General features: G+C 43.2%; 1 protein-coding gene and 1 pseudogene across 4 annotated transcripts in view; one reads left to right on the plus strand and one right to left on the minus strand.

The window, feature by feature from the left end:
• The window catches only part of ABRAXAS1 (abraxas 1, BRCA1 A complex subunit), a 23644-nt gene extending 16411 nt beyond the window's left edge, over positions 1 to 7233 (minus strand). The window contains exons 1-2 of one of the 4 annotated variants that reach the window (XM_011767519.2): positions 7039 to 7233; positions 4215 to 4305 (exon numbers count right to left, since the gene is read on the minus strand). In XM_011767519.2, coding sequence (XP_011765821.2) covers positions 4215 to 4305; positions 7039 to 7125 — 178 coding nt within the window. In that variant the 5' untranslated portion in view covers positions 7126 to 7233. Of the gene's footprint in view, positions 1 to 4214; positions 4306 to 6875; positions 6926 to 7038 lie in introns of those variants that run through there. The other 3 variants (XM_011767518.2, XM_071093603.1, XM_024797614.2) reach the window with 3 other exon arrangements.
• Positions 790 to 1719, plus strand: LOC105496873 (brain mitochondrial carrier protein 1 pseudogene; annotated as a pseudogene).
• Positions 7234 to 11264: the final 4031 nt, after the last annotated feature.

Below are 11264 nucleotides of genomic sequence, written 5' to 3' on the forward strand. Positions count from 1 at the left end.
TTACCACTGATCATCTGATGTTTATCCTCACAACAAATCTGAGACATATACTATCATTATTCCCCTTTCAAAGATGATATAACAGGCAAAGAGAGACAGGTGGCTTGCCCAATCCAGTGGTAGGGCCAGAGTTCAAAACCCAGAACCTCACCTGGAACCACAATACTATATTTCCTCTAAATAATGGTCTAACAAGTCCAACACAAAAGATAAATTCAAAGTTGCCACATTTTCACTGAGTTCTAAAAATGCTGTGCTCTAAATTTACCCAATTAATAAAATCACCTGTTAAAGGAATTTAAAATGATGAAAATCTTCTTAACCAAAGCAATGGAATAATATGTTGATGTTGGATTTTACGTGTTTAAACATCTGTGATAATCCAACATTTAAAATAATTTGAGCAAATACCTTAGAGCTTAGCACTGTACCTAATACCACAATGTAGTTGCTCAGTAAACATTTGCTTAATTAAATCGAATGCCTAGAACTATGTTAGACACTTTGGGTGGCACGCTAATTTCAATTAGGGGGAAAAAAATACGCTCTAAGGGCTTGCTTTTATTTTTTAATTTTTAAAAAATAATCTTGTATTGCTATAAAGGGCTTGCTTTTAAAACTCAAGTGTCTGAACCAAAAAAAAAAAAAAAAAACTACAGTAAAATTATAAACTACAGGGTTTCAGTGCTTCCGGGTTGGCACTGCAGTGGCATTTCTGACTGTAGGAGCCTCAGTTTCCCAGTCGCCCGATGAGCCTGAGCAGCAGCAGCAAAGTACCACAGCCAAGAGATGCCTGATCTGAATTGGAAACCCTTTGTATATGGCGGCCTTGCCTCTATCATTGCTGAGTTTGGAACATTCCCCATGGACCTTACCAAAACACACTTCAGGTAGGTTCAAGGCCAAAGCACTGATGTCTGTTTCAAAGAAATAAAATATAGACGGATGTTTCAAGCTTTGTTTTGGATCTACAAAGAGGAAGGTGTATTGGCTCTGTATTAAGGAATTGCTTCTGTTTGCGAAGACAAGCATCATATGGCACCATTAAAATTGGGATTTACCAAAGCTTGAAGCAATTATTTGTAGAACGTTTAGAAGATGAAACTCTTTCAATTAACATGATCTGTGGGTTGGTGTCAGGAGTGGTATTTTCCAATATAGCCAATCCCACCAATGTTCTAAAGATTCGAATGCAGGCTCAAGGAAGTCTGTTCCAAGGGAACATGATTGGCAGCTTCATTGATATGTACCAACAGAAAGGCACCAGGGCTCTGTGGAGGGGTGTGGTTCCAACTGTTGAGCATGCTGCCATCGTTGTGGGAGTAGAGCTACAGTCTATGATATTACTAAGAAGTATTTAATATTGTCAGGAATGATGGAAGACACAACTTTAACTTGCTTTGTTTCCAGCTTTACGTGTAGTTTAGCTGGAGCTCTTACCTCTAATCCGGGTGATGTGGTAGGCACTCGTATGATGAACCAGAGGGCAATCGTGGGATATGTGGATCTCTGTAAGTGTACTTTGGATGGTATTTTAAAGATGTGGAAACATGAGGGCTTTTTTGCACTCTATAAAGGATTTTGGCCAAAGTGGCTTCGGCTTGGACCCTGGAACATTATTTTTTAAATTACATATGAGCAGCTCAAGAGGCTTTAACTCTAAGGACTGAATTATATGTGAGCCCAGCCCTGCCAGCCTTTCTACTGCTTTTCCCTTTTCCCGTGTTCTAATGTATTTTGGCAAAGTTTTAAGTGTTTACCAAACTGTTGGTCTCCTAAGGGCCTCCTGATGGAAGAACAGTAGGATGGTTCAAAGTTATTTATATGTTTGGGTTACCATGTTAACTTTTCCCTGAGAGAAAGTGTTAACATTGACACTCTAGCCTCAGATTGGTACGTTCTATGAAGATGGATACTGACGGATGACACTGAAAATGGCCTGCTTTCCAAATGTGGGTTAAATGTAATTGGTTGGGCCCCAGACTTGGGCTAGAGCAGAAGGCATAGGCCAGGGTGGTTACTGCTATATATGTTATAGACCTCGGTTCTCATTAAAGTATTTATTGGCAGAAAAAAAATTATAAACTGCATTAGCATATGTATAAAACATATGACAAAAGCCCAGTTTCCTTAAGTAATGTGATTACAAATCACTAAAAGCAAAATAGTACAAATGCAGCCAAAGAATAGGATAGGCCTATCCTTTTCAAATAAAAAGGCCAAGAAAAAAAGTAAAAAGTGTGAAAAAATACTTAACCTCTTTTGTAATTACGAAATGCAAATTAAAATGCTATTTTTTCACTTATCAAATTGGCAACGATTAAAAGATTTGATAATACCTAGTGTTGGCAAGAGCATGGGGGCCGGGCATGGTGGCTCAGGCCAGTAATCCCAGCACTTTGGGAGGCCGGTGCGGGCGGATCACCTGAGGTCAGGAGTTCGAGACCAGCTTGGCCAACATGGTGAAACCCTGTCTCTACTAAAAATACAAACATTAGCTGGGTATGGTGGCAGTCACCTGTAATTCCAGCTACTCAGGAGGCTGAGGCAGGGAGAATCACTTGAACCCGGGAAGCAGAGGTTGCAGTGAGCAGGGATCCCACCACTGCACTCCAGCCTGGGTGACAGAGTGAGACTCCATTTCAAAAAAAATAAGGAGTATGGGGACCTAGGCACTTTTAGATACTGTGGAGAAGCCTAAAATGGCCTAAGTTTTCCAAAAGGCAATCAGCTAGTCTACCTCCAGGAATGTGACTTTCAAATATACACTCAAAGGCACAAAGATACGTACAATACTAAATGTTCATGGTAATACTGTTTAACAAAAACACAGAAAATCATTCTTAGACGGTTAAATAAATTATAAATTATGGTACATCTATACAATAGGATATATGCAGCTAGCAGAAAGAATGATGGGCCCAGTACAGCGGCTCATGCCTGTAATCCCAACATTTTGGGAGGCCATGACAGGAGGACTGCTTGAGCCTAGGAATTTGAGACATGATGAAACCTCATCTCTAATAAAAATACAAAAAATTAGCTGGGCGTGGTGGCACACGTCTGTAATCCCAGATACTCAGGAGGCTGAAGCAGGAGAATCGCTTGAACCCGGGAGGCAGAGGTTGCAGTGAGCTGAGATCGCACCACTGCACTCCAGGCTGGGAAACAGAGTGAGACTCTGCTTCAAAAAAAAAAAAAAAGAAAAATGATATTGTAGAGGATTATGCATTATGCAACACTGGAAAGTGAACATGACACAATATGATGAACCTTTTATAAGGTACACTACCAATTTTGTTTAAAAATATATATACACATATAGAGAAAAACTATGTTAGACAATCAGAAAACTCCCTATACATTTTATTTCTTTTAAACATTTTTTTCCCTATACATTTTAAAGGTTCTCCCCTGCTTTTCCCTGACAGAAAAGCTGCCACCAGCTATAACTGCTTTACCACCCACCCCTCAAACCCTTTGCAGCCTGGTCTCTTCCCCATTACACTCCAGAAATTACTGAGGGTTTTCAGTCATCTAATAATCCAATTACTGCATTTTCTCAGTTCTCATCTTCCAACTTTTCTGCAGCATTTAACATTTTATCTTTTTCCTTGGTCTTCCTATTGCTGGGTCATCTTCCTGCCAACTAAACAGCAAGTGTTTCATCCTTGTTTCCCTGGCAGTAATCTTATCTGCTTCCTAACTCTCATACTATTTCTTACTTTAGACCAGTCGATGGCCATAACTTTAACTGCAAAATGAGTACAACATATCCTTTTAAATTATTTTAAAATCAATATATATTTCTTAATTTATTTTTCTTTTTTGAGACAGAGTCTCGCTCTGTTGCCCAGGCTGGAGTGCAGTGGCACGATCTTGGCTCACTGCAACTTCTGCCTCTCGGGTTCAAGCAATTCTTGGGCCTCAGCCTCCCAAGTAACTGGGATTATAGGCATGCACCACTACACTTGGCTAATTTTTATATTTTTAGTAGACGGGTTTCACCATGTTGGCTAGGCTGGTCTCGAACTCCTGACCTCAGGTAATCCACCTCAGCCTCCCAAAGTGCTGGGATTACAGGTGTGAGCCACCTTGGCCAGCATCTATATTTCTTAATTTAAAAACAATAACTTATGCTGACCCCTTTCAGCATACACTATCAAATATGGGAGACACAAATGACTCAAATATAGGAGAAATAAATAACTCACCAATTGTATAAACAACTTCAACATCATCCATTTGGGAATCGGTAATGCTATTCTTGGCTTCACCTTTTACTTCCCCAAGAAGAAAACCTTCCTATGAAGATAAAGAGGCAGTATATAGAATACACTGATAGAATTACTGTTCAGACACTTAACTAACCAGTATTTTCTGAGTATTTTACTATGTATACAAGTATGTGCTACCAGTCGGGGGGCACAAGAAAGATCTGAGATGCTTCTAGTTTACTTGGGAAAGATGAAGAGTTAAATAAAAATGAGAAGAGGCCAGGCACGGTGGCTCACACCTGTAATTCTAGCACTGGGAGGCTAAGCTGGGCAGATGGTTTGAGCCCAGGAGTTCAGTACTAGCCTGGGCAACAGGGTAAAACTCCGTTTGTACAAAAAATACGAGAAAAATTATTTAGGCATGGTGCCACATGCCTGTAGTCCCAGCTACTTGGGATCACCTGAACCCAGGAGGTTGAGGCTGCAGTGAGCTGTGATCATGCCACTGCACTCCAACCCAGGCCATAGAGTGAAACTCTGCCTCAAAAGAAACAAAAATAAAGAAATAAAGAGGAGAGGAAGGGAGAGATTAGCCTGGCCTGAAATAATTAGAGTTGGCCCTGGGGAGGCAAGTACAGATTAGACTAAAGCGGTGGGCAGTATTTGTGTAAGCAGAGCATGGAGAACTCGGCACACTTGGAAGCATATAAGACTTAAAGCCAGAAATGAGCACACACCAAGGAATGAGTAAAGCACTATGCCTTGGAGCAGAAGGAAATCAAAGGTAAATTAGAGCGAGCCAATAATGGGACACCCTGAATGACTACTCTGGATTTAACCACATGTGCTTCTGGGAGTTACAGAACGCTTCTAAGGTACGAAATGACATGATTAGTGTTTTCTGATTAAAACTCATGCACAATATGAAAGATTAAAATTCAATTTCAGAGTCTCTTTTCTAAAAGGAGTGCTGTGAGCCCAATTCTTTTAATCTACTTGTATTCTGCCACCCCAGTGGTAATTCATCTGAGTTTTGGAGAATTCAATTTCTCTAGGTACACTTAAAGACCCAATGTGCTTGACAATGAAGATTTTATATATATATATATATATATATATATATATATATATATATTTATATATATATATTTTTTTTTTTTTTTTTTTTTTTGAGAAGAGGTCTAGCTCTGTCGTCACCCAGGCTGGAGTGCAGTGGTGCAATCACTGCTCACTGCTCCTTTGACCTTCTGGGCTCAAAGCAATCCTCCCGCCTCAGCCTTCCAAGTAGCTGGGTCTACAGGCATGTGCCACCACACCGGGCTAATTTTTAAAATTTTTTGTAGACATGAGGTCTCCTTATGTTGCCCAGGCCGGTCTTGAACTCCTGGGCTCAAATGATCCTCCTACCTCCACCTCCCAAACTGCTGGGATTACAGGAATATTTTATATTCTTAATAATTAATAATGTTTTCCCCTAAAAGTAAAAAAGGATTATTTCCATAATGTGAGTCTTTACTGGAATCACGCGGGGGAATATCCAGAATCTAGTGTTCTTGATTTTGATACTCCCAAAGACGAACTCAGGGAAGGGAAGCAGGGGCAACCCAAGTGCACCCTATAAAGACTTTAGGAAAAAGATTTGAGAAACAGGGGCCTCCTTAGCACCCAGGTATTTCCCAAGGGCTAATCCTTTCAGCTACCGAGGAATTAAGGTCCCACTCTATCTACACTAAAGACATTCCAAAATAATTTCCACAGCTACACATATATTTTATATGGTCATATATTTGTTTTTATTAGGTATTAATGTGTAAGGTTATCTAAAATTATATACATAAAACATATCAATTCCGACTTTTATTAGGATTGTGCTAAAAAGCAATTTTGTAGTGTTTAGATTTCGTAGAGACCGGGTCTCACTAGGTTGTCCCGGATGGTCTCCAACTCGTGGGTTCAGGTGATCCACCCACCTCGGCCTCCCAAAGTGCTGGAATTACAGGCGTGAGCCACCGCGCCCGGCCTATATTAAGGCAATTTTGAGAGTAAAACAGGTGTTGTTATCTTAAAATGTACTTAGCAGAAATTACTAGGCATTGTTCAGCAGGGTATTCTCCGAATTGTACCACACAGCAGGGAGGTTATTTTAGATGCTTAGACGTTCTTTCTGCAAGTTACTGAAAGTACTACAGGACATTAACTACTTCCGAGCTCAACGTTTTACAGTGTTCCTTTAATTTCATAGAACTTTTAGAAAATAGGCAACGTACTTTTTAAAACTGTTTTACAAATTTAATAACGCAAATAAAAAGATATCTGATATACCAGATTAAGCTGTTCCATCCACTAACATCTATTTTTATTCCCTTACCATCCTACCATCTCAACAAACACGCACAGGCGCTGCTCTGCCTGACAAAGTCCGCCTGGCTTTGCAAACGCCTGTCGGACGTCGCGAGAAACGGAAAGTTGACCGCAGGCTCCGCAGAGCAGCGGGAAGACGCTCCATGAACTTTCCATCTTTTCACGCCCAAGTTTCCACAGCGAAAGGGGCGCCGAGGAAAGATGGGAGCGTGTGGGACACTGGTCGGAAAAGGGAAATCAACGGAGGATAGCAGAGGGAGGGCTAATGCTGGAGAAGACTTCGTGGGCACGAGGCACCTTAGGGACCGCTGAGGGGGAGAGAAGGCAGAGCCGCGACGGCAGGGAGGAGGCGCGGCGGCGTCGGGGGAGCGGGCGGGGGACCGGGGCAACAGCGGGGAGGCAGGCCGCGCGCAGGGCTCTCCCCAGGCCACGCCGGACCCCGCCCCGTCCCTCGGCTCACCGTGTCCGAGTCCGTGTTGAGGTGCTGGAAGGCGAGTGCGCCGAGCACAAAGCCCGAGAGCACTGCCGACGTACTCTCCCCCTCCATGCTACCGTCGCCTCCGGCTCCACAAGAGGACGAGGGCGGGGTACCCGGGGCCCGGATCCCGTGGTGGCGGCGAGGCGGGGCCCAGCGAGGAGGCGGGGCCTGCGCCGGCGCACGGGCTGCTGCACGCTCCGCGGAGGGGCCGGGCGAGGGGGCTGAGGGCTAGCGTGGGCGGGTCCCCAGCCGCGCTCTCGGCTCCTCCTTCAAGTCCGCTGCCTACCTCTCCCGGAAGGCCGCTCGGTGCCGGTACTACTGCAGAGGGCCGCGAATTGCCTTTTGGTGTCCTGCGGCTGCTGAGCGACCTTTCACAAAGATGCAACGCTATCAAAATGAACACGGTTGACAGGATCGTTTTAAGGCCAGCAATGATTACAAGATTTAAAGAGTTGAGGAGCAACATTACGATACCACATTGGATATGCCACGGTTTTGGTTTTCAAACTGCATTTTAGCGCCCTTCACTCACTGAAACTTCTAGAATACTAATAACCATTTGGGTATTGTCTCTGCTAGAACTCTGAAGCCATGCTCTTTGTGTGTATATGTGTGTGTGTGCGTGCGTGTGTGTGGTCCCTTGCTTTTAGAAAACTTAAGCCTAATTTAAACAATACATGGATTTTTAATGTTCTGACAGTTTAATGATGGGCATAATCATAGTGTGCTGCTTCATTTAATGTAAATGGTAAGATGAGTGGACCAGGGCTTAGCAAATATATTTTACATACACGCACACGTAAACCTATGTTTTTTACATGACTGAAAGCGTAATAACAGACTACTGAATTAGTGTGGCACATTTGTGGGTTTTGTTGTCCAGCAGTTGTCTGTGGCTGCATAACTCACAGTACATACGTATATAATGATTATATATTTTTCCCTAAAATTGAGTTTCTTGCCTTCATTTTGTAGCGGTGAAGGGAAAGCTCTGCCCTCTGAAGGTTCACTGGAGTGAAATAAAAGATGAAGAGAAGAAAAAGGCATACGAATTTATTTTATTTTTTATTTTTTCGAGACTGAGTCTCTCTCGGTCACCCAGGCCAGAGTGCAGTGGCACCATCTCAGCTCACTGCATCCTCCACCTCCCGGGTTCAAGTGACTCTTCTGCCTCAGCCTCCCGAGTAGCTGGGATTACAGGCACATGCCAACAAGCCCGGCTTATTTTTTTTGTAGTTTTGTTAGAGACAAGGTTTCACCATGTTGGCCAGGCTGGTCTTGAACTCCTGACCTCAGGTGATCTGCCCCCCCCCCCCCCCACTTGACCTCCCAAAGTGCTGAGATTACAGGTGCTCCTGGCTGGCATATAAATTTATTAATGTGCCCTGGAGAAAATCACAGTAGAGTGATTACCCCATAACCCAGTTAGGTTCAGATGCTTATGTACACTTTTTCGTAAGGGAGAGGGAGATGGAGGAATGTAAGTAATTTTGAGGGTCACAAATGATTCTTTGGATGAGCTTGAGAGATGGACGATTGCTTGCAAAGGATTCTTTGTGGAAGTTGGATGAGCCCAAGCAGAAGTCAATAGCTTCCGACAAAGTTCCTCTGTACTCTAGGTTTGATGTTTGACTTTCAATCTTCTTGCTGCAGTCAGTAGATAATGAAATTTCAATGAAGGGGTGGAAGACAATTGTCATAGCGTTGATAAAGAGTGGACAGTCGTGCAGGAGTATGATTACACAAAGGGAGTGTGATGTAATGGTAACAAACTGGGGGAACTTAGAATGGACTGTTTGTTCAGGTTCTTTCTTCTCTGTGTCCTGGGGTCTTCAGAGGTAAGGATGTTCCTTTTCTCTATGGAAGGGGAGAGTACCTCTCAAATGACGGTCTTATGACCTACTTCAGGGAAGGACACCGGGTTTTATGACCTGCCTCAAGGGAAATGGCCAGAGTATTCTTTCTATGGTTTATGACCTGCTTCGGAGGAAAAGGAGTGAGGTGAAGATGAAAATGATCTCTCAAATGCTCAGGTGCTATATTTTGGAGTAGTGTGTCCTGAACCACATCACTAGTTTTACTGCCTGCAACCCAGAGCAGCACAGTAGCTGAACCAAATACTCCTTCCAAAGCCAAAAAAGCTTGGATGTGAGTGGAGATAAGGAGAAATAGTAGATGAGAGTAAAGGAATAAGTAAATGGGTTATATAATGAGGGAAATCCAATATTCATTAAGATCTCCAAAGAAACTCAAGATATTGTCTCTTAGCTTAATTATATCAGATGCCTGAAATAATGAAGATATATATTGCTAAGAACTCTGCTTTTGAAACCTGAAAAGATCAAATGGAAGCCTGAGTGGCTACACCCTGGGAGACATTTTCATATGATAGGCTGATGGACTGGACAGATTATTAGTGATTGAATGGGGTTTTAGAAATGTGCCACTGTCTTTTAACTCTTATAATTCTTTGCCAAAAGGAATCAGTGGTCAAAGATCAAGGATTTGTCTGTAGTATAGTAAAAAAGAAAATAAATATTTAATCTTTGTCCTGAGTTCCTGGCGTGGAAGCTTCTAAAACCTTAGGAATTTACTGGTTTTTGTATGCTAAAGAATGACTCATGGGAGAGTGTATTTGTCCCTTCTTGCACTGCTATAAATACCTGGCCGGGAACAGTGGCTCATACCTATAATCCCAGCACTTTGGGAGGCTGAGGTGGGCAGATCACCTGAAATAGTAGTTTGAGACCAGCCTGACCAACATGACAAAACCCCGTCTCTACTAAAAATACAAAAATTACCCAGGCCTGGTGGCATGCGCCTGTAATCCCAGCTACTTGGGAGGCTGAGGCAGGAGAATCACCTGAACCTGGGAGGTGGAGGTTGCAGTGAGCCGAGATCCCTCCACTGCACTCCAGCCTGGGCAACAGAGAATCTGTCTCAAAAAAAAAAGATTGGGCACGGTCACTCATGCCTGTAATTCCAGTGTTTTGGGAGTCTGAGCAGAGAGTATGGCTTGAGGTCAGGAGATTGAGACCAGCCTAGGCAACATAGCAAGACTGTCTCTTCAAAAACTTTTTAAAAATTATGCCAGGTGCGGTCGCTCATGCCTGTAATCCCAGCACTTTGGGAGGCCAAGATGGGTGGATCACGAGGTCAGGAGTTGGAGACCAGCCTGGCCAATATGATGAAACCCTGTCTCTACTAAAAATACAAAAATTAGCTGACCATGGTGGTGGGTGCCTGTAATCCCACCTACTTGGGAGGCTGAGGCAGGAGAATCACATGAACCCAGGCGAAGGTTCCAGTGAGTCGAGATCACACCACTGCACTCTAGCGTGGGTGACAGAGCAAGACTCCATCTCAAAACAAAAACAAACAACAACAAAAAATTAGTCCAGGTGTGGTGGCTCATGCCTATAATCCCAACTCACGCCAGTAATCCCAGCACTTTGGGAGGCCAAGGCAGGTGGATCACATGAGGTCGGAAGTTCAAGACCAGCCTAGCCAACATGGTGAAACCCCGTCTCTACTAAAAATATAAAATTAGCCAGGTAGGTGGCATGTGCCTGTAATCCCAGCTACTCAGGAAGTTGAGGCAGAATTGCTTAAAACCAGGAGGCCAAAGTTGCAGTGAGGCAAGATTGTGTCACTGCCCTCCAGCCTGGGCAACAGAGTGAGACTCTGACTCAAAAAAATAATAATAAATAAAAAATAAATAAAATAAAAGAGTTAGTTGGCCAGGCATGGTGGCCCACACCTGTAATCCCAGCAATTTAGGAGGCTGAGGTGGGAGGATCACTTGAGCCCAGGAGGCGGAAGTTGCAGTGAGCTGAGATCATGCCACTATACTCCAGCCTGGGCCAGACCCAGTTTCAAAAAATAAAAAATCAGTCAAGTGTGGTGGTGCACACCTGTAGTCCCAGCTACTGGGGAAGCTGAGGCGGGAGGACTGCTTGAGTCTAGGAGCTTGAAGCTGTAGTGAGCTTTGATTGTGCCACCTCAGCCTGGGAGACAGAGTGAGACCTTGTCTCTTAAAAAAAATTTAGAAAGAAGAATAACTATGAAAATAAGACAAACATTTTAGCTGCTATATTAGAATCATGTTAATTATAGGGTTGATTGCTTCAGAAGGATGTGCTTGCTTGCTTTAATTGGGATCCAATAATATTCATCTCTGTTAAATTTGTGGTATTCTATTTTAAATA

Source organism: Macaca nemestrina, chromosome 3 (genome assembly GCF_043159975.1).
Source record: "Macaca nemestrina isolate mMacNem1 chromosome 3, mMacNem.hap1, whole genome shotgun sequence".
NCBI lineage: Eukaryota > Metazoa > Chordata > Mammalia > Primates > Cercopithecidae > Macaca > Macaca nemestrina.